The 24,166-nt window shown below is 36.1% G+C and overlaps 1 protein-coding gene across 4 annotated transcripts in view; it reads right to left on the minus strand.

Annotated features, from left to right (window-relative positions):
• LOC129749654 (homeobox protein prospero) overlaps positions 1-24,166 on the minus strand; it is a 246,547-nt gene that overhangs the window by 13,974 nt on the left and 208,407 nt on the right. For all 4 annotated transcript variants that reach the window (XM_055744859.1, XM_055744929.1, XM_055744720.1 and 1 more), the window contains one exon: positions 1-24,101. This exon is cut by the window's left edge and continues 13,974 nt beyond it. In XM_055744859.1, the coding sequence (XP_055600834.1) occupies positions 23,922-24,101 (180 nt within the window). In that variant the 3' untranslated portion in view covers positions 1-23,921. The remainder of the gene's footprint in view (positions 24,102-24,166) is intronic.

Genomic DNA, 24,166 nt, shown 5'->3' on the forward strand with positions numbered 1-24,166 from the left:
TTTTTATTTTTTTCTTTTTGTGAATATTTTTTCTTGGGAATAAATTGTAGTTGTTTTTGTATTTAAATATTTTTTTTTTAATTTTTGCTTTCAATTATAGTAATTTAAGAAAGTTTGTTCCTTTCCCTTTGCGTGGTTTGGCTTCCAACAATTTTACATATACTACATACCACTATGAGCGGAACTTTTCAAAGTTTTCGCTCCACTCGCCGGTAATATTCCGTTTGGAGCATAGACCAAGCCTTATGCATTTCAGATTTTTGTCCCCGAGAGGCATGAGCCCCTTGCCTGCAAGCTCATGCTCTCCGATGTTCGTTTATGCTGATGTTGGTTTCAGTGAAAGTGTTTCTGTTTTTTTTGCGTGTTTGTGTTTTTTTTTTCTTGTTGGTTCTATACTCGCGGTTTGCCCCTTTTTTCGATATCAAGGTTTTGTTGATTCATTTTTCATGATCACGCCTCAATAACTTCCCCAGGATTAACACCCTGATTATTCATATCCTACAGTTTCTGCTCATTTTTCGTTTTTTTGAAATTTCTTTTCTTACTACTAGTTGAGAACGGAAAAACAAACTGAAAGTTTTGCTAGTTTATTGTTGTCTTATTCCTCTTAAAGTGCATGCCTTTGATTCGGTGTAAAAATGAGTGTTGATACAAGTTTTTCGGTTTCCTCCGTCTTTTTACATCAGTTCTGATTTGAAAGAATCATTCAGTCGCTTTCGTTTTTTGTTGATTATATTTTGTTCCAAACTTTTGAATGTTACAATTTTTACTTCCAAAACTTTATGCTACAATTAACATGGATTCAACTATTGAATTTTGCTTTAATTTCGAGTTTCATAAAAGAAGAGTCAATTTAAATGTCGTGCCAATGAGGTGATAATTGTTGAAAATCCACTTATTGCAAATGAAATATGACGAATTATTTTGTCCATGAAAAGTGTCATCAAACAACTGTCAATTTTGTCAAATAGCCAAATCAGTTCCAAATTGCTGGATAACTTTCGAGCTTGTGGGTTATTCATATGGCAAATTTGAATGCCCGTTTGATTATCCTTTTTTTTGTTTCAATCCTTTGAACGTGGTCGTTTGTTATAATATTCGCTCCACTTTACCCTTGTTAAGCAAATAATCACGCTAGTAGATGTTCTAATAATTAATTATACAATAGACTGTTTTGTTATGATTTCGCTTTTTCATTTTTAGTTTAAAATTTCTTGCTCACTTTTTTTTTCTTTTTGTATATAAGAAAATATAATTTAAGGCAGATTTTGGTATAAATTACACACAATTGTTTTGTTGCATTTTTATCCTTATCATTGTCTCACAAAAATTTGTGTTTTTATGATTCTTTTTTTTCTTGGTTTGTTTTTATAATGATTACTCTTACTTAGTTTTTGTTTGTTTGTTTGTTTACTCCATATTCTCTTCTCTTAAAGATAAGGCGCGAAGGTGCTTCAAATAAGCTTGTACTTTTTACGTGATATTTTAGACCGGAAATCCCAAACATTGCCGAGAACGTGTTTTCTACTTGTTAGTTTTTATTAATCGCATTCTTTCGCATTTTAGAGTTGTTTTGCTTTTTTGTTTTCTTTTGGTTTTGTTTTTCCCCAAACGAAAAATCGAAAATATTGCCTCCAAAAGTGCCGAAAACTAGCGATTGTCAACCAAACTGGATAACGGTTGTTTCGTTTTATCAAAAAGGGTAGTTTTGGTAGCCATTATGTACGTTTCATATTGTCATTTGTCCAAACTGTGTCGATTTTTAATGTTTTTTTTTTAAATCTTTCGTTTTGTTCGGTAATTGCAGTTGGAATCACTGTAACTAAGAAATAAATTAATAGATTCCAAATCATTTCGCAGAGTGATGCTGTTACCGTTGGGCAGAATAGCCCTTTTCCAATTTATGTTTGTGCTGGATCAAATTTACTGGAATTTGAGAAACGAATTTTTACACCACTGTCAAATCGTGCACCATACAAGAACAATTCGAGCAGTCGAAGCTGCTTGGAAGCAGAGGTGCCAGGTGGTTTTGACTAAAATCAGGAAACCGCGATAAAAAAAAAACTGGATTTTTTAAGACACCACTAAAATGATGGAAAGAACATACAGCTCTGCTTAGATTGTATAATTAAAGGCGAAATTCAGGTACTGAAGACGCCTCAAATTATGCAACTGAAACCAGCAGCACCTTAGCTTGAATATCATCAAAATCGAAGATTATCATTGGTTAAACTATTTAAATACAGATTTATTTGATGTTGGCATCATTTAGCTTTAATTTCACTCGTAGTATATGTTTTTTTTTAAACAGGACATTTTACAGATCATTTTTGAAAAAACAGGACAATTCAACCGTTTTTCGAAAATCAGGTCGGTCCCTCGAAAATCAGGACGAATCCTGAAAAATCTGCCTAGAAGTTGCAAGAAAAATCCGACAACAAAGTTGAGCTTTGATTTTTTTTTTTATAATTTAAGCCATCATACTTCAGTTTGTTAGAATTTACTGTTATCGACATTTTCACATCGCAATTGTAGGTTCTTTTTAGAATCTGATCCAGCACAGTTGAAACATCCTCCCAATAGTTTTGCAATCTAATTTTGTCGACAATTTTTAAATTTCGATTCTCCAAATATAATGTTGGTTCAATTTTTTGGTAAATTAACTGTACAAGGATAAATTTTGTTGTTCTTGAATTTTGATCGCCTATTTGTTAGCTTATTCTGTTTTGATTTTATTTTTTTCTTCAAATTTTTGAGCACCCTTCTAGAAATAATAAGGACCTTTCTAGTTGTTATTTTTTCCTTGAATGATTTTTTTCCCAGCGCTGTAAACTCTCTTCCGATGGTGATACCTTATTTCTTTCTTTTTAATCAAATTGTTTCGTTGAACTCCTGCTTTGCATCGATTTTTCGTGATCGAGCTTGCGAGGATCGTCATCGCAATAGCTTCGCAGTGTTAGTAAATGTGTGCATGCATTTGTGTGTAAATCAACTAAATCTGTATACCGTAAACAGAAGCGTTTTTCCTTGAACGTAAACAGTATAAAATGCCGCACCGTTTCGCGGATGGTTCGGCACTTTGCAAAAATGTCCGGTAAACATTGCCTTCGCCCTCCCTTCCTCCGTTGCTGGCAACCGGGAGGGCTTGAGATTTTTGTTTATTTGCATATATTTCCTAATGGTTTCCAAAATATGACCGAAAGTGTTTCTGCTGTCTGATATTGTTTTCGTTGATTATGTTTGATAAGATGGTCTACGCCGCCAATGGTACACCGTTTAAGGATGAGCCCAAGGTTGGAATATCAAGAGGATCATCCAAAAAAGTGTCATTGGTTCGACCAAAATAATAATGCAATCAAAAATTTGAGCACTTATACTCTCACCAGCCTTAGTTGCTTTGTTTGGATCTTTTCCGCTTTTGTTGGTAGGAATTTTTCTAGTTGTTCGATAGAGTTGATTTTGATCCGTATCACTGTTTTGTAAACGCAATTAAACATAAATGTTGTTATCGGTAACAGTATTGATAAAAATCTTTGTGATTTAGTATTTCCGGATTATTTTGTTTGAATCAGCTTTTTACTGATGTTTGGTGTTTTAACTAGAAAACCAAAAAACTGTTCTCACCAACATGCAAACAAACCGGGTGATCGCACTGGTGTTATTCGAATGTCATCAACTGGTGATGTAAGGTGGAAGCGAAGATGAATGTTACCGGCTTCCAGCAGATGGCAGTGCTGAACAAATTTTTGACGGTGGTGATCATTTCGTTTTTGTCTTCGTTTCTTCGCGTTGCGTACGAAAACGGGCTGTTGAAATAAGTCTTTATAAGAAAAATCGAAAACATTCAGCTCCGATCCAGCTTCGATCACCTGGTTTGCTTGCTCTACAATCATTGGGCGATGTTAGAATGATCTGCCTTTCGAGGTTGGTTTTGCTTACCCTTCACTCTACCCAGAGTAGTTTTCTCTTCGATTTTAATCCTATCATATTTTCTTTAAGACTAATCACTATCAGTAAATATGTCATCTTTAGTCATGACCTACGGCTAGCGAAAAATCATCAACTGAATCGGGAAACAATAGATACGTAAGTTGAACGTTCGAAAATCAGTTAATCGGTGAGCTCTCGACTTTCGCGAGTCAAATTGACTGAACGGTCACCAAATGTATGTGTGTTTTTATCAAATAAACAACGATTCACTTCATTTAAGTAAAAACCGAAACAGTCTCTTTTCTTGATCTATGGCTTTGTGACCTAGTTATGGATGTTTCGGTAACATAATTCTCTTATCCTTTGTTTTTCTTTCGTTCAATTGAAAATCAGTAAAAAATGTGAGCCGTAGAGATGACTCACGTAACAGTGTGCTATTGTTTGTTTCGTTTGTTTTTGTATGAGTGGGAACTTAAAATAATGGTACATTTTCTGACCTTCCCCCGGAGGCACTTTTCGGAGCCCCCGAGGAGGTTAATCTGCATTTATTGATAAGGAAAAAAACACGATCGACCCATTTCAGTGGTTGGAAATATTGTTTTAGAAATGAATTAATCTTTTGCTAACGTTTTTATCTCTAAGTTGATGTGTGTTTCAATATTTCTATTCTGATCATGTGTAATTGCCCACGTAAATTAAATCGCTTGTCCACACAACACTGCTATCGGAGAAAGTGTTGGAGTCTGATGTTTTTAATACTGACTGGTTGGGTCGATCGTTTTTGAGCTTGCATTTGTGTGTGTATGTTTTTTTCACATTTTTAAACTTTACATGCCTGTGAATGCTGTTTACTTCCAGCTGCCGCTGCATAGAAAGTGACTTTTTAACAAAGGTTAAAACTTATGACATATTTTTTAACTTAAGGGTTATGGAGTACTGAAGGTTTTTCATCTTCTATCGTTGAACTTATATATTCATAGTGAAAACATAAAATGAACATCCATGTCGAAGAATATGATTTTTCGCATAATTTTGTTTCTTCCGTGTTTTACATTTGAAATATATAACTTGAGGTAGATTTTAGATTCCACGAAAAAGTAGATAAAATATTGAAACTATCGTACGCAACTTCAACACATTAAATCAGTAGAATATTTCACATGTGCTTCGTATCGATATAGTTAACCCTTTTTTAGTGTCCTTGAATGTCAAAACGTTATTTTCCCCCTTTTGCTTAAATTTGTTTCCGAGATTTTTTCTTCGTTGAACATATTTGTTGGAGTAAAAGAACTTAACTGTAATGCTTAAACCACTGATGTCCTAACTGTTTGCGGCATTTGCAAATAAGCTCCAGCGAACTGGATCACTATCCATTCTTCTGGTTGGTTTCTAAAAGTTTTATACAAAAGCTTCTCTGCTGGATGCGTTGAGTTGGCTTTGACTAGCTTCGGGTGCTGTTTTTTGTAAGCCTTCCATTCTATCGTATCGCTTGGTTCGCTTTCTAGCTTCCTTTCACTCTTGATATCGTTCCTGTTTTTTTTTTTCATTTTGGCGTTAGGAAATTATAATCGCCTTGTTTTGAATTCTATTGATTCTTTGAAACAGTGACGGTGGTTTTATTTGGCTTTAAACCATTGATGCCGAGATTGTGTTCTCGGCTTAATGCTATTGTTCCGGATCGCCCTTCCAGAGCAGGGCAGGTGCTCGGAATCGATGTTCGGTAGCTCGATTGTTGGTGCCCCGGAACCAACCGAAACATCTGTTCCTCCCACTATACCAAGCTCCATCAATTGGATCCGGTTTTGCTGTAGTGGCGAGAAAATGTCTACTTCCATTCGATAAATTCATATACATTGTATTGTATGGTTCTCTGATTGGTTGGTTTTCTTGATTATTCCAATTAATACTCCTGCTAAGTGGTACGGATCGCGAATCGAACGTAGCTCGACATGAGCGTGATCGCCGACCGCAGATAGAGCGCAACGGGCACCCGCACTCACGCGTAACCGTCGCTGCGAATTGCCATTGTTCCACGAACATGCACCAATTCGATTACCAACATATCGGCCCGCGTTTGTTGTTACAGCCTCGCACCTCGTCGGATGAATTCGAGGGATGAATCCCGAAGATCAGCCGATCGACGCACTCATGCCGAGAGAAACGACGAACACCGATTGCGGTATCGAAGGTTTTCGTAATGGCTCGAGCTAACGGTTAATGGACGAGTGCCCCCGCCTGCTCTGTGGCTGTGACAATTGTTTTTCTTTTGTTTTTAATATTATTTGCTATTGTTTTTTCTTCTTCTTCGTAATACAAGTGTTTGTGTTGTGTGTTAGTGAGTTGGTTTAATCGGGCGATATTATACAAAAATTACTGAAAACTGTTGTTCTCCAATTATGTAATATTTTGGAACATGCTCTCACCTTAAACACTCCACTCTACAGTTAGCAGACCTTGTTTAAGGTACTGTGCTTCTTCTTATTTGTATCGTGGCTCACCTTCGTTACACGTGAAACTGGAATATCATCGATCTCTGTACAATAATGTCTATCGCTTGGTGATGTTCTATTTCCAGCTGTGGATTGCAAAATCCTTTACATTTTTGGTTTACAACGTTTTGGTTTTGTTTGACGGTGTTTGAGTTCCCCGGGAGGTACAATCGTTGAAAAAAAATTAGAAGTCGAAAATCCCATGATGCTTATGTCGTGATTATGGTTAGATCGGGTTACGATGTTATTAGTTTCGGTTATATTTCTTCAGGACTCTCTCATCGCTAGGTGGATGTGATATCCCGGTAGATAAAAACAATCTCATTCCACCTAGGCGTCCTACCTTTCAATCGCTAAATCCTATTACCTATAAACTGATATCATTAACACTGAAAGGTTTATTTACTCGTGTTTCCCACTCACGCTTTGCTGTAGATTTATTTATTTTACTTTTACTTGTGTTACACTAAATTTGATTTGTTCCAGTTTGCAGTGCAGTGGAGCATTTCTCCACATGCCTGCTGCGTTTATGACTAGTTGGAAAGGTTTGCATGGTATTGGTTTCGTTTTGTTTCACCTTTGATTCCTTTCCGTGTTTTTCAGTTAGTTTATGTGTTTCACTAAAACACATCTTTTTCACGTTATTGCAATCGAAAATAGGATTGTATTGTTGAAATTGTAATATTTAAAAGTTTTCTGGCACTATTGTTGAAATTATTATTGATTTGAAATCGTTTCTCTATTGGCTAGCTGTGCTTTGTTTAGCTTTGCAGTACTTTTGCTAATCCTGTTGATTTATTCGATTTTTTTTGGTTTTGCTCGGTTTTTTTTCTGTGGTACACATTTAATTATGAACGAAAGCTGTCTGTTGCCCTATGAAGGCACAAACTAAAACAAAACGTCCTCTTTCAAGAACACACTCCTAGTTTTTCCTTTCTTCCTCTTCAAAAATTGAAGACTCGAATGTTGAGAAGAACTTGGAGTACCTTCCTCCAGAGGATGCTCGTTAAAACCATAAACGTGTTAGTCTGCGTCATATGATACGAATAAAGTAACGACATCCAAACGGTTTTGCGATTTGTGTGTATGTTTATTGAACAAAAAATCCTTTGCGGCTCGATAACGGCGAAAATGTTTTCTTTGAAGAAAAAACCAGAATCAGTTTTAGATAAACATTGAAATTTTCGAAATCAATTCTTTTTTTTTATACAAACCAAAAATCAAAAGTCCAAATGAATATTCCATTTTTAAAACACGATAATCCTTAACAAATGATTATAAATTGAATCAAAGCAATCGAAAGATAATCTTTAATTCAAGCACGGGAATCTTTCGATTGCTTTGATTCAGCAGAATTATTCTACCAAGTAGGCTCACAAAACATATTAGAGTAAGGTTGCCAGGTTGCCCGATTTTATCCACGTTTGCCCGGATATTCAATACAAAGTTTGGAAAAAGTCCGGCCCTAGTGCCAGGATTTCATTGAAAAAGACCGGATTTTGCACGGATTTGTTCACTTTATTTGCCAAATTAAACAAAATTTTTGCATTTTTTTCTCGAATTTTATAAAAATAATCATGAAAAGAATTTTGGAAGCCTAAAATACGATTTAAAATCTGCTGATAAGTTTTGATGGAAAAAGCCTTTTTTCAAGCATTTTTTGCTGAGTTACTGCTGCATTTTGACCAAGTTTGCCTGAATTTTACCCGGATTTCGGTCGACAATTTTGAAATCAAATGCCCGGATTTTGCTAGGGTTTTAGATAAAATAGTCCGGATTTGTCTGGCCCGGATATATGCTGAAAAAAATTCTGGCAACCCTATATTAGAGTGATTATGAATTCTTTTAAGAATAAGATTACAGAATCAGGTATCGGAAAAAACGATTCGAACTCAGAATCCTAATTCAAAATTAAATTCAGCTGAAGAATTCAGAATACGAAAAAAAAATTGATGAACAAATAATGGATAGAAATTTCGTTCAGAATCCTTATGAATGTCGTAATTTTCGAATTTTATTTTGAAAGTCAAATCATCGAAAACCGTTTTGCGCCGTCATCGAGCAGAATATCGCCGAATATTCAATTTTATCGTTCTTTTACATCTTTTTTTTTCAATCGCAGCATCGATTGCTGAATTATCTCCGAATCTACCAGTGGTCTTAGTCAAAATGGATGTGTAATCGTTTCCGAAGCTATGCCAGCTGTGTTGTTGATCAGCTTCTGTTGTTAGCATATGAACTCCGTTGTTTTCTATTTTGCACGATAAACTTCTCTGTTGTGTTCAGCTGCTCGGTGCGATTACACCTGACTTGTTTGGTAGAATTCGTTCGAAAAACACCAATATTACCTTGGTTGCAGAGACAAGAAATGCTTTTTTCCTCTAGTTGTTGGTTTCCTAGCTTCTGTTTCGCGAGATTGTCAGAGGTGTTCCAGGACACTCGCGCCAAGTTCTCCAAGAGCTGATGTTGTTCGACCGCTCTTCACTGATGGTGTTTGGCTACTCTAGGAACAACTCCTGTCAATGATTTCCACCGGCGTCTTCGGATGACGAGAATGACGCCATTTTGTTTTGGTTCATTTTTTGCTTGTTTCCCGATAAACGAAATAAACGTTGTAGTTGATAATTGCAACTTAAAAATTTGTTTGTAATACAAGTTGTTTGATTTGATCGGAACCTGTTTGAAGATCCCGCATCACACTATTCTATGTGGGTTTAGTTATCGATCACATGCCATGACAATTTGTGGTTCAATGTTCTATGCACATTAATTTTTTTTTAATTCGATAAAACATTGCTGCGATCAACTTTGCCTGATGTTGATCGCTGCACTCGACTGCTGTAAACTCATAAGATAAAATTCCTGGTCGTGATGGTTCGGCTGTAAAGATCTAGGAGGTTTGCTGGTTTACATTCATAACGATGTCGACGTTTGGGTTGTCAAAGTGTCTCGCCCGATGTTGCGGGCAGCGCTTTTTTGCATAGGCCACCAATGATTTGAACGATGTTTATTTGCATAATTTTGAACTACAAACTACCAAGGATGTGGGCAGTTAAATAGTCTTAGGAAAAATTTGAACATGAGTGTGTGTTTTCAGAAATTTTTGATATACTACCAAATCTCAACAAGAAAGAAAGCAGATTTTGATTATTTGCCACGAACGGTTTTAATAACACTTTTTTCTTTTGTTTTCAACGGTATTATGTTCATCCAATGTTACTGTTGCTTTGTTCTTCATTCAAAAATATTTGTTTATTCGATTACAAATCGTTTTTAAAATTCTAAATTTACCTAAAAGTACAAACGCACAGTCGGTTTTTGTGCATTTTTTCTCGAAAACTGACCGAAGCATCTCATAAGTTCGGTAGCAGTGATGAAAAGTATTAGAGAAACATGAGATATCATAGAAAGAAAGAACATAAGCCGTAAATATCATGAATTTTTCGAAAAAAAAATAAAGACTCACCGACGGGACTCGACTCGAACCCGCAGTTTCCGCTTCAGTACAACGGCGCGTTAGCCAATTCCACCACACTAAACATACTGTAATCGACCGACATGAGCGTTCACGTCGAGCTCCGCCGATGCCTGCTGAACCTTTCATCAAAGCATACCATGATCTTTCCGCGTATGATCTTTCCCACTATTGCTTTCTTTTGTTTCTCTATCACTAGTCACACCCATCGACACGGAAATAAGCCGAGCGCGCACATGGTCGATTGCTTCGGGTTTGCCGTAACTTACGCTCATCAAAATGAAGATGCAATCACTGCTGCTCAAGGTTCAGAGCAGACCAGATACACAGGGAGGTGTTGCTCTGTTGAAATCAATTTTCAATTTAGATATAATCCTACCCAATGGGTTCAAATTTTTCCCGTAAGGCCTAAATTTTTCTTCGGAAGATTCGTTTTTCAAAAACTGTACGGCCACCGCGAGGGTATCACGGTGGCCGTACCCGGTAAGGGCCGGAAAAAAGTGCTCCAACATCATCTCGAAAACGCCGCTACATGGGAGACCGTTACTCGACGAAAACCCTCATCGACGGGGTTCTGAACGTTATCGCAAAAGCCGGCTGGACCTCACAGACACCCTCACGTGGTCTATTTCAACTGAACTGGTTCGATAATAAACTGAATCCGGTTATTGTTATTGTTTTTTTTTATCAGTTCAATAGAGAAATTTGGTATTCGAAACCGGCAATCTTCAATTGTGAGATTTAATTTATTTTTTTACTTTCAATTGAAAATTAAAAAAAAAATGAATCCCAAAAACTTCGATAACCGATCCTCTTATACAAACTTTCCGTATTGGTTAACAATGTTATTCTATTGCTCTATTGACTGTGTGTGTAAGTGTAAACTTATATAGTTTGTTGTATAAATAGATAATTGTCTCGGTTGACGTTTGTTTTTTGTATGTTGTTTTTATACTTTTGTTTGTGTACTCTCTTATTTACTCTTTTTTTGTTTGTTTGTTTGTTTTCGCTTTGTATAAATATTTGCTTTTAATGAGTTCTTAGTGTCCTATCGTTCACATAGAGCTTTCACTTTGTTTGGTTTTCTTGTTTCTGCTTATGCTTCTGTAATTTGGTGTATATATAAAAACATTTTGTATATAAAATTTCAATATTAAACAGCGAATATTCGCAAATATTTGTAAAAAAGAAGAACAAGAAAAAGTAAAATATATATTTATGTTTGTTGTTCATTCAGTTTCTCGCTTTACGGATAAAGGGTCACCTCAATGAAAACGATCAAGTATGTTTTACTCTCTTGTTTTTTCCCTTTCGTTCGCTTGCTCTACTTTCCAGCGAAGCTTCTCTCTCTCTTTCAGTTACTCGCTCTTTCTCACTTTCTCTCATACTCTTTTTTTATTTTCAAGTAGCTGTCCTATAATGTCAGTATTTTAATGTTTTATATCTCATTAAATATACCTTTTTCCTAATGTATTATTTTATTAGTATATATAATATATATCTGATCACATTTTTAACAGTCTGCTGAGTGTTTCCTCTTGTGTTTTTTTTTTCTCTCTTAAGATGTGTGGAATTACGTTTTGTTGCCTTTTTTTGCATTGTTTTCGGTTTTGCTTATTTTTTTGGTTGCTTATCTTGGCTGAGTGCGATAAGCGCAATTTGTTGAATCGTCGTCAGTGTTCGCGCATATTTCTATTTTTTTCATTATGGTTGTTTCTTGCTTTGGTATGTTTTTTATTTTGGAAAAGAAAACGGTTTCAAATAAGGATGCTTAACGGTAAAATTTACTGCTTTTAAGTATTTGTTTTTGGTTTTTAAACGACTATATATCTGTGTGTGTGTTTGTTCTTTGCTCAATCATTCTCTGTTCTCTCTCTAGCGTCTCTTGCGTTTCGATTTCGTACGCTTCGTACGCTAAGAGAAAAATTCCGCTCTTCGGGTCGGTGTTGTTTCCGAAGTTGCTGGAATTAATCGGTTTTGTTTGTTTTTTTTTATCTTAAATACGTTGCTTTTGTATTTGGTTGCATGATTTTGCCTGTAATAAGATTTGTATAAAAATATAAATATATCATCTTGTTTCATTAATTACTATTGTTGCTTCTGTTGGTTTTTTAATATATTATTATTAAAAAATGGTTGTGTTGTACTTTAAATTATTCCGGTTTATTTCAGTTTTTGCTTTGTCTGTGTTAGTTCATGGCAGAGAGTGATATTGCCGGACTGCTTCTCGGTTCCACAGTGTGGGACAGAAGATTTCCGAGAGACTTCGAGTTTCTCTCGGGATCGGGACCAAAAATCTCAACGTGTATTTACATAGCTACATCCGTAAGGTGTCAATGTTTTTGATCAGCTTCTGGTAACCCGATCGTGACTCGGTGTTAGGAAGGAAAGAATTTTACGACCTTAGGGAATCTGTCACCAGTTCGGGACAAGTGCCTCCAAAGTTCGGGATCCGCTGCCCCTGTTAAAACCAGACTGGCCAGCCATATCACTCCGTTTGGTTTATTTATGTCTATTGCAAATTAAATGGAAAAACTTTAAAAACTTTCTTCATCATTAGTTGAATTCGTTCACATTCCGATGTTGTGGGTTTTGAATCTATTCAAATCTGATGGTCGTTTTTGTTTCACATTGGACAAGATGGTGGGCGCCAATGGATTTGCTTTGTTTATTGTTTGAATTGATGCTGTTTGCAGGTTATTTTTACTGTTGCTGTTGTTGTTGCTGTTGGTTTGAGTGAAAAATTATGAGAAATAAAATTGTCATTTGGTATTGTTGTCGTATGATAACATACGGCCAAATCCGTTCGACCAGGATCTGGTTGGCGATTCGTTCGACGGTCTATTCTATTGAGAGATCTCGACGCACGAACCGCACCAATTCCAGCTGGCCGGCTGGCTTGATCGTAATTTTCCGGTTTCTATTGCAAACTAAAAACTTTGTTCAATATATTTCCATCCAGAGCTGCGGCTGAGGGATGCCGTCAGATGAATGAGAATATATTTTTTACTATTGCAAAAAATAGAAGTGAAAATTTGTTTCGATTGGATTGTTTTCCTTTTCCAGATGTTGCAAGCGTCGTTCCTGACCTGGGGATGTAGGTATACTTCACTCCTTCCGTGATTAGATTTGATGGTTGTTATAGTTGCTGTTTAATCGCTGATAAATCGTTGATCAGAGATGTTGTTCTGGTCAACTATGTGAGGGTTTTCTCCTGTTAAAATTTCAGATATTATTTTCAAACTAGCATTACTTGAATGCTAAGTGTTGTTAGTTTTTGATATTCGAGAGCATTCTAGAAATATTTGGTTACTTCCGAAATATGTAATGCGTTACTGTTTTTGTTTTTTTTTTCTCTTATATATGATATATTCATGTTTCTGGCTAAAACTAAGGATGGTTACTCAATTGGAAATCAATAATTGCTATTCGTTTAACAATGAAAAATCATTCCAGTGCATTTTATATATTCTGAGCAAATTTACCGATGCGTTCCTCGCTAGGCCAAACTGTATCAGCCAATGTTGTGTTCAATTTATTGTAATTTTCGCTTTGAATGCTAAGAGGAGTCGTTCAAAAACGCACATTAGAGCCGGGAAAGTGTGATTTTTTTTGTGGTAAATTTCGAAATTTGCCTCCAAACATCGCAAGGAATTCAACACCGCCATAAATCTGCTCAGCAATCTGTATAAAATTCTATTGTTGATTCAACTAAATTGGTTCTGGTTCTGTTTAAAAACTGGTGAACAATAGCGATTCAGAAAACTCAAGGTGACAAACGTTGGCCGAAAGTGAACAATTTCCTTGTGGAGTTTTTCGTCTCTTTTGCTGGGCTAGGAGGCGAAAAGGAAATTACTCCAAATTAGATTTTTTTTTGGTTTCCTTGTTTTGCTCCTGAATTTAGTAGTTTATTTATTATGTGTTTAATGTGTAAAACTAAAGCACGACTCGAAATCAAGTTCAGATGTTACACATTTATCCGGTTTATCCTGTTCGATAACTGAGAAGAAGGTTGATTTTGCTCAAATGTTTCGGTATTTTTTTTTTTATTTTGCTGTTTGGATCTTTTCTGGTCATTTTCTTTTTTGATGGAATCGAAAGCTCCGTTTTTTTGTCTAGATGGTTAGTTTTTGTTCTTCATTAGCCAGACTGTTTGAAAAGTGATTAGCCAAACGATTTTCTTCGTGTTATTTTTTCTCGCTAATTGTGATCCATTAAGATTTGCGTGGTTTAGATTTTTCTTCCATTTGAAATAAATACATTCCAGCTTCGGCACCACCCTATCACGGGATTGAATCCAGCGAAGCGGGTGTTCCGAAACTTGCTTATTTTGGAATTTGTTGTTTGCTCTTTGTGTTAAATTTTGTGATCAGATTTTCTTTTTCGTTATAACTTGAAATGGTATTTTAAATGTTAAATCTTTTTTTCTGCATTAAATGTGTAAGTATGTGAATTGTATGGCTGTGAACCCACCAAGGACGGACACATCGCTAGGTCTTCTTGCAGTTGTCCATTGACGGACAGGCTTTTGTAGGATCTTTTTTCTTTTTAAATCGGGAAAATAGCGATTGCTGAAAGTGAACGCAGCGAACTTGCCCCATTTGGCCACGCCCATTCGGCCGGAGGTCGCGCTATGGTTGTTTTTTTTTTTAAAGGAAAACTCTAATAGGGTCGATTATATTGTTTGCCATCGTTACCAGCATTATTTCCTTTATTTGTTTGGGAGCCATTCGACAACTTTGGGATGGGGAGGCTCTCATCATCGGAAATGGGTGGGTCAGATTGCGTACGATGTGCGCAACTACGCGGCCGAACTGCGCACTGCACTGGTTTGCACGTTGTGACAGTTCAGTTCAGTGTCCGCCCGTTGCCGGGTCACGGAGATTTTTTTTAATATTACAATTTTTATGGTTGTTAAATTTTTTGCATTTACTTACATATTAGAACGAATAAATGAGAATTCAATCAATTCAAATAATCAATATATCGAATAATCAAGGTAGAATAATGCATTGAAAAATTTATACAGATTTTTTTTGTGTTTTTTTTATTTTTTTTCTTCATTATAATATTTCAATCCATTTGAAAGATAGCATTCCAAACAATATTGCCCAATTTGAAGTTTTGTTTTTGAATTTAGTTAAACTTTGCCAATAGAACAAAAGGGATTAAAAATTTGGATAAACGTCGTCTCAATTGCACACGGCCAAACGGTTTATAACCAAGGCGTTGTTAATTTTTCATCCGCATTATTAAATTTAGAGTTGTTGTTGTTTCTGGTGGATTCCCATTTCATTTGTTTTATTTTTGTATCGTATATACATGATTCTCTGATATTTCTTGACGCTAATTTCTCCAATCTTTCTCTCTCCAATTTAAGGTTTTGCTCCACAATAATTTACTTTCTCCGTTGTCCGTTTGCCTGTTTGGCTCACAGACGTTGAGCCAATTGTTTTCCAATGGATTAATTTGGGCTCTGATAGAATTTCGAAATTTCGTTTTTTGATTTTGGGTATTTTCATGTTGATACTTATTTTTTCCATATTCACTTGTTTAAATTATCAAGCAGGTTCCATCCAATGGTGTTGATTTAAATTTGGTTCTATCTCATTGTATCTTCTGCTTGCATTATATGTAATCAGCTTTTTTGCTTTCAATTTTTAGTTCGTTTAATTACAAATCATAAGAAACCTATAAGAAAAAAAAATGTTTCTTCCACTTTTCCAACTTTCTGTGTTTTTGTGGATGTTTTCTTGGTTAGTTCTGCAATTTCCAATTAAGCTGTTTGAAATTGGGGTTATTTCTCGTTTTTATTTTGCAGAACTCTCAGCATTTAAATGCTGTACTTTTTTTTTGTTCTTCACTTTAAAGAGATCGTGTTCGCTTCTGCGCTGGTAGAAAGTTAGAAAAAAGTTTTCATTTATTTATTTGCTGTGGTGATGAGCATCATGAAATTTTCTTACTTCGTCGTTGGGATCCGTAAAGTGTCGATCCGTGAGTGGGATATTATTGTCTTTTCAACGACCGTAACCGTTTCCGGGGTTGGTTTTTGCATCTCTATCAATAGTGTAGAATTGGCGATTAGGGGGAAGTTAGCTTGTTATTATACAATGACTTTTTTTTGGAATTGCTTGATTTACTGTTAATACATGCACTGATTATATATGGTTTGTTTTTTTTTTACTTCGGCTATTTGTTATGTGAATTTGAATTCGTTTATCGATAATTAAGGATTATTATTATTTTCTATTACAATCTGTCAAAAATAAAGACAAAATAGTACCTCTGAGGAGTATATGAAAGTATCGAATGGTTGCATCATTATTCCCTGAGTTCGTTATTTGAAGTTTTTCTATTTCGGTGTGTGTATGTGACTAGTTCGGATTTGTTGAATCTGATGACGTGGCTGGCTTTTGGCCACGACGCCGTTCTATTGGTATCGATGATTGTATCCTGTATGGTTGTTGTTATTCCTGTTTTCTGTCTATGGTTGGTTGTTCTAGTTCTATTGTATAGTTGTTGGTATTGTAACTGGTATTCATATCCTGACAAACACATTTTTCTTTTGCAAAAGTATAAAATCAAAGAATCCGGAAATGGTACTTACTTATTCCTTACTTTGTCAACAGTTTTCGAACGAGTTATATTGCTGCCAAATGCGTTTTACTATCCAAAGATAACACCAAACGATGTCAAAAATGTTCAACCGATTCTCTAAGGTATTATTCGTATGTTTCTACTCCTTGTTCGCCGCTTTGCTCCCGTTTCCGAATAGTGCTTTTATTTTGGAATGCTTGTTGCACCAGATACGTTTGCGCCTATTTTTAGTGGTAATTGTTCTCATGTGATCACCGTGCAATAGGTTGGATTTGGTTTTTTCCTTAAATCCGAACTTTCCTAAACTCGGGTACTGTAAACTGTATTGCCATTGGTTGATTTTATCGAAACTTATATTTTAGATATCGAGTTCTCTCTTATTAATACCTTTAGAAACTAAGTTAAAAGCTTGGCCAAAATTTCGAGACCATATTCCCATTATGAAACTCGCACCAAGTCTTGGGTGAGATTGAGTTGTTTATAAAAATCGGTTGAGGTGGAACACCCTTTTTAACTTTTCAAATCAGGATGACACATTCAAACTGAATGCTACCATATCCGGGCTGCTTGGATGGAAGTTGCAAGGAATTTTTCCCTCTCCAATTCAGCTCCGAGGCTGTCAGGTTTGGAGAGTTTTGTGTTCCGGAATGTAATCACATCTGTAAATAATTGGCAACACTTTGTTAGTGCAAAAAAACTATTCTGATCAGTTTTAGGGAAACAAATATTTCAACCATTCTATTGTTCTGGTTAAAATAATTAAATCAATCCCAGCGAAGGCTTTCCGTTGGAGTTCATAATTGAGAAATGTACCCGATAAAGGCGGTAGCCCTTTCAAAAATGAATTTAATCTTGTATGATTCCTTCTGTAAATTATTTAGTGTCTGTCATTTTTTCTTGTGTACGTTGCGGGTGCTTCTTTTGTTATTTTTTAACCTTACTTCAGATTATGTCAATTGGGTTTTTTTTCCAGTTTCGAATAGTTTTTTTTTTTCAAGTTAAAACTATGTTTAAATTAATCCTCTCACACACAACGTTCAATAAAAGTTACGAAATCATATCGCGTGGGGTGTTGCGTTGTTATTTTTGCCTTTTTTTCACGCCCCGCCTTTAAGGCGGCCCTAATTGCACTCGAGTAAGGATGTGTAAGGTACATATGCAAATCATATGCATATCAGAATTTTGTTTGAATGCAACTTATTTAGGTGTTGTCTAAGCGATTCTACAACAAATGTTTAAAAATTTCGCAGTGCCTAAAAGAGAAATCACTACAATTTGGATGAGAAAAATCCTAGTTATTATATACAAGTTCTTGGGGGGCGAATAACAGCAAACCGAGCACACGCAAACGCTGCATCAGTGTTTTGAACTATTGCAAGGTAGATTTTTAAACCGAATCGATTCGAGTTGATATTTTGTCTCTTTGTAAGAGTTACTGTGCTAACGGTTTGAAACGCCTGAAGGTATGTATGTCGATAGCATAATGCATTCGTCGAAGCGTTTGCGCGCAAGCGTTTGATATATGTGCTAAGCGTTATTCGATGCGTGGCCCCGCTAGAACTGATGTTGGTTTTGGTTTTACCTAGGGTTGTACAAAAAATAAATAAGTTTAAAATAGCATCAAGTTGTTTGCCAATGGGGTAGAGAATAAAACTGCTCCGAGAATTTCTCGATGAAAACCTTTTTTTTTTGTTTAGCAGGGATAGGCTAGAATTTTGTTTGAAACTTACCTTTCTATTTTGCCGATTGGATTTCAGAAAAACACTCACACGCCAATTGATAGAAATTCATGGAGATAAAACTTATAATTAATTTGAATAAAAATATTATGAATAAGAAAAACAAAAGTATGTTTGAAATTTATTGGTAGAAATTGTTAAAACTTCGGTAATTTCCAGAAGTTGTCAAAGAGTTTTCACAGTCGTCTTGGATTTGTTCTAAACGTTGGAGGGTGTCCGGGAAAGAATCGGAAAACCGGGAATCGTTATCGAAGATGGTCCGGAATCGGGCGCACTCGTTTCGCGGAAGATCTCGATTTATTTGCCGGGCGAAACAGTCAAGTCCACCAAGTCATTCAGCGGCTTCGAAGAACCAGCAGCGAGAGCGTTTCGTGGGACAATGTGTTCGCCGCCTTCAAGTTCACGATCGTCTGCTGTCACGCCCCCACCATATTCGCACTTCAGATGTTAAAAGATTACGTTCAGCGACTACCAAACGTCGAATGTTGTCGAGTGGGATCGTAAGTTATGGACCGTGATGAAAATCGCGCAAAACCACAGAATTCCACAACTTCCGTCTTCGGTAGTCATGGGAGGCGCGGTTTTTTTTGGCAAAAAGCCTCACACACCGGAAGGCACTCCTATGACGGCCAAAGCGACGTGATGCAGTTGATTTATGTAGTTACGAGAAATAGTGACGAAGTTATGCTTCGAAATGCCAAAGTCACATCGTCCCCAAGAGATCTCAAGGATTCTAATCGCTTGGAATAGAAATCCACTGGATGAGGGACTTATCGTTTCCTTTATTCTTTTTTTTTCCTACTGTCTCATAATTCCCGGAATCCAAAGACTGTGGCCCAGCATTCTAGCAAGCGCTCCTTCGAGTGCCAGCGTTAGTATTCGTGATACAACTGTAAATCTGTCATTTGTCACATGGTTGGTTGGTTATTATTTTGATGTGAATAGGCTATTGTTTGTTTGTTTGCTTGCAATGCTATTGGTTAAAACACACTGATTATAAGAGTAAGTTGTATTTTGGTTTGAATAATTAAATATAATGTAACACTACCATTTATATTGTATCTGCTGTATGTTTGAGAGTTGCTTATGAACTAATGCCTTATCTATTTTCATTTATGCTGTATTATGTTTGTTCTGTGTATGTGTGAGTTCATGACAGTTTGCTGGAACACGAAGCGCTGGGCCACTGCTTTCACTGGAAGCAACCCTTAACGGGTACCAAGCAGGGAAATCCGCAGACTTCCGAGTCCGAAACTCCATGGAAAACTTCGACGAAAATCACCGAATTCAACGTCAAAATAAACATTTCAAACATACACATAATCAACGGAAGAATGCCTTTTTTTCATTCCAAAAGAAGTCTCGAGTCCGGTTGTTTCGTTTCTGTACTGTAGTCACCAAAAAGTCGGTAAATTTAGCATGTCAATCGCCCAAAAATGTTGATTGGTTGTTTCTTAGTTTAGTTGTTTGGTTAATTCTTTTTTTTCGTTTGATTAAATATATCACGCGCCTAAAAATATCCAAAAGTTTGTGAATGGTTTCGACGGATAGTCGACTAATTTTGTTACTTCCTTTCCGTGTAAGTGCGATACCAAAAGTTTGATTATCCTTAATTTTTACTACTCTCCTCAGCACCTGGTGATCGTAGCCTTCCGTTTGTCAAAAACCGTTCCAGAATGAAAAGTTGGCAACCCTGGTCACCCGTCATTAGTTTTGTTAATCAATTTCTCACGATCACAGCACTGCATTTGAACGACGCACGCTTCCGATGGTTCGTACAGGGTTATTCCCACAAAGCGGCATGACCTATACGAAACATCGAAATCGTTCGTTGCGGATATATGAAGGTTGATTTTCCGTAAAGCTACTAGGAACCACGCGTCGACGGGTGACAACGGCTAGATAACCCGATTCAATTCCACAACCGGTTCCAAAAACTGGCTAAGCTTTCACCGGCGAGAGAAGCTATATTTTTAATATCACAATTTCAGTTACATTGTCGTTAAAATTTTGAAGGCATGATATAACTACATACACTTGTCCGAAGGGTGTAGATTGAGTTGTGTTTCTCTCTTTTTTGTTAATTGTTTAAAACTATAAGTATCCATAGTAAACATAAAAAACGGAAGGTTTATTGTTAAAAAAAAATATCAACAAATAAACGGATTGTTTGTGCCAATTAGTTTTCGGAAATTATAAAAATTTTGATTTTAACTTTTCAAACGTTCAGATTTTATTATTTTTTGTACATTTTCCTTTAGTGTCAATTATAGATAATATTTATAATTTAGTTACAAAAAATAATTCATATTTTTCTTTGTTTTTCTTTGATTTAAATAAATGAATATACATGATTTTTTATCATATAAAATAATACCTCAATTCTTACCAATAACTTACTTATATCTTTTTACACGAAATGGTTAATTTAGTTACACAATTTGAGAACCGCATTCGAATTGATATATCGTTATTTTGAATACGCCTGAAATGTTTTTTTAATGTTTCTTATGATGTACCTATCCTTCCCGCAGAAACTTTAAACTGAATTACACAAGACTAGGGAACTCACCTTTAAAATGTATGCAAAATTCACGTTGCCTCGTTCAGACTGACGTGTGAATTTGTTAAAAACCATATGTATACCAAAGTTATTGGAATTGCTAATGCTACTGTAATGCTTCATCGAACATTCTAAAATGTACACTGTTTTGTACCTTACTCCTTTTGTTAAAAAAACCCCTCGAATCTCGTTTAACTCTAAATAGACTCACAATAAATAAGCAGGTTTCAGTGAACCAATGGTTTCAATCAACAATGGTTTCGCTCTCTCGCTCGTGTTTGTGTGTTTGAATACGCAAAACAAAGGTACTATTTAAGTAAACGCAATACTTTTAATTACAAAGAGACTAGTGAATACTTCTCCTAGTTGAAATTTACTTTGGTATAATTAGTTTTTTTTGGCGCCACCATTCTGTTTGCCCAATTTACGGTTTCGTATGCCGTCCGGAATGGTAGTTGCCGATCCTCCGGGAAGATCTTTTCCAGTGAAGGCCGAATCGGAGCTTGCTGTTGTTGATATTTTCCTTTTTTCAGTTTTATGGAATTTGCCTAAAAGTTTGTATGGTTGTACCAATTTCGAAAGATCATCTAGTCCCGCGCCTTGAATCGGAAAGTGCCATTCCGGAAAGCGACGTCCTGATTTCAAATATATAACAGAGAAAAATACATTTAAAAAAAACGAGCGCTTTAATTGATTTTTAAATTTAGATCTGGTCTGATTCTAGACTTCAAGATCAGATCTTATTCCAGAAATCTGAAGCTTATAAATGTGTATATTCTGAATAAGTTAGTTTCCCTAAAATACCGCCTTAATTGGAATGTTATTTTTTTGTTTTCCTTACTTTGGATTGCCATACCTTAATTTTTAATTTAATAGGTTCAAAAGGTTAGATAGAGGGTTTTATCGTTTCACAAACACGACTATCTACAATTTTGGTTTTTATTTTTCGATTGGTTCCTGTCGAAAGAGCAATTTTGATTCTCTAACAATGCTGTACGTTTTTCCGACTCAAATCGCGTTAGGTTGGAGGCGTCACGTGAACAAACGTTACCAAGCGGCGTCACATTTCTTTTCCATCCCGTTTTTCCTTTTTCTAAAGTTTCCGAACGAACCCACTCACTAAAACCGCAAATTTTTCCTATACAATTTAGAACCTATAATAGTGGTCAAAAGTCCGAAACATATTTTCTGCGTTACCAACCGTGCCGAAACGTATTGAAACGAAAACAAATTTTGCTACCTAAACAGTTGACAACTTTGCACCTAGCCGAAAAGTGGAGAATAACGTTTTTTTTTGTTCTTTTCTCATAGTCAAAAATTTTGCATTAATTCTGTACAATAAAAATAAACAATAATTTATTACATCTTATTCTCTCTTTGGGTAAAGCAATAAATAAAAATAATATTTACAAAAGTTTCAAAAACAAACAGTATGGCGCGCTTTGGGCTACGAAAGTTCAGCGTGTAACTTTACCTTCCAGTAACACTTGAGTTGTATTTCCTCCAGGCTTGGAGAGATCTGAGCCGGTCACGTACTTTGCCGAAATCTTTTAGCCTGATCTCTGCGGCTTAAGTTTGGTTATTGTTTGTCCCGCCAGCACTTGTCGCCGAAAAATATTCACAATGTTTTGTTATGTTTCCTTCAATTTTGGTTAGTGTCAAAGCAAGATACGAGAAAACAATCACATATTTAAAAATAATTTCCACCTCTAAGGTGTTTCGTAAAATTCACACGTTTAGGATGCACTTCGCAGCTCCCCATTCATTGACGAACGGGGATTGTGAAAATGCCTGCCGAAATATTTCCTCTTGATTTTTAAGCTTACTAATTACATTCGAAAATATGATCCCTTCCCCCCTCTCCTTGCAGTTTTGCTCTGTTCAAACATTTTCCGAACTCCCTCCGTCGACGACCGAAACGAACAATTTAGATTTCCTGGACTTGCAATACAGTTTACACGTCTTATTTTGTTTTTAAAAAAATTTAGTAGTGTTTACCTATTTTGTGTTTGGTGTTTTTTTCCATTCTTCCGCTTACTATTGGTTTGCTCTTCAGGTTGCTATCACATGTTTGCTAGGATCCGACTAACTCTTTTATTCCGTGTTGCTCTACTACACCTTAATCGCTCATTCTCTCTCTTTCGCACAACTGCTCGCGCACTTTAGTCGTTCCTGCCCTACCAGCTTCGAATGGATAATCCACTAAAAGTTACGATCCGTATTCCATCGGTAATACACAAATCTCGGCCTATCGCATTCACGCTCTCGCTCTTTCCTTGAGGTTGTTTTTGGTGGATGACAAACACTTGGGTTTAAATTTAGAGTCCTTTGTTTTTGTTTACTTATGTCCGTGCGTCTGTAATATTTTACTTTTTAAAATTGAGGTTTTTGTTTCAATGGTTTTTTTTTTTACTTTTCTCTCGACGATGTTTTGTTTTTTTTTTCTCGATGAAAGGTTACAATTTTGCATAGTGTAAATGAGTTTAGATGGAATTTTGCGGATCGATTCAATTTGGTTTTATCTTTTGTTGTTGGAAATGAAGGCCTAAACGCGAGTATATCGTCTATAAGTACTTTTTTTTGTATGTTTACTGAATTTTGCAGTTGCTTTCTTTCCGTGGACGCAAGCACACTACAGTTTATATAGGAACCACAAATGTTGTTTCTTGATTTCGCTTGTTTCTGTTTTAGTTAGGGTTTTGGTTTCTGGTTTAGTTGTCTCTTTTCTCTATCTCTCTTTCTCCTTTGTTGGATCTTTGCTTGGTTGTTGATTCGTTTTGTTTAAACAATATATTTTATACTTTGTGTTACTTTCCTCTAAAATTAAATTTCTTTTGCTTTGCTTTAAATTTGTTTAGATAACAATTTTGTATAATTTGTTTTAATGTTATAATGAATAAAGTAACTTTTTATCTTTTAAATTTATTATTTACTCTTTTTCCTTAGTATTTTGGTTTTACTTTTTTTTTTATTGATTCGGTGTTTGCAGGTTTCGGTGTCTTCAGGTAGCTGCGGTACTGTCGAAGTCCGCAGGGACCCGGATTGTGTTCGTACGGTGTCTTTACTGTGGTTACTGCGCTATTATTGGCGACAGTAATCGTAGTAGCAGAGTTGGCCCGTCAGCCGATCTACTCCAGCTGCTCCAAAAAGTTTGGAGACTTGAAGTATTCCGGCACCGGGTCGTCCAGCCGAGAGATGATTTTGTAGATCGATTTCTTCCACGATTGCTCCGTGTCCTTGCCGCTCTGAATCGCGCGGAAGAACTCTCGCAGCGTCTGTTCAACAACGTATCGGAAGTTTTGGGGCACCTGTAGAGGGAAAGCCGAACGATGGCAGAAGGGGGGAATTGATAAGTGACAAGCCAATTGTTTTT

The sequence above is a fragment of the Uranotaenia lowii genome, chromosome 1, assembly GCF_029784155.1.
Source record: "Uranotaenia lowii strain MFRU-FL chromosome 1, ASM2978415v1, whole genome shotgun sequence".
NCBI classification, from domain to species: domain Eukaryota; kingdom Metazoa; phylum Arthropoda; class Insecta; order Diptera; family Culicidae; genus Uranotaenia; species Uranotaenia lowii.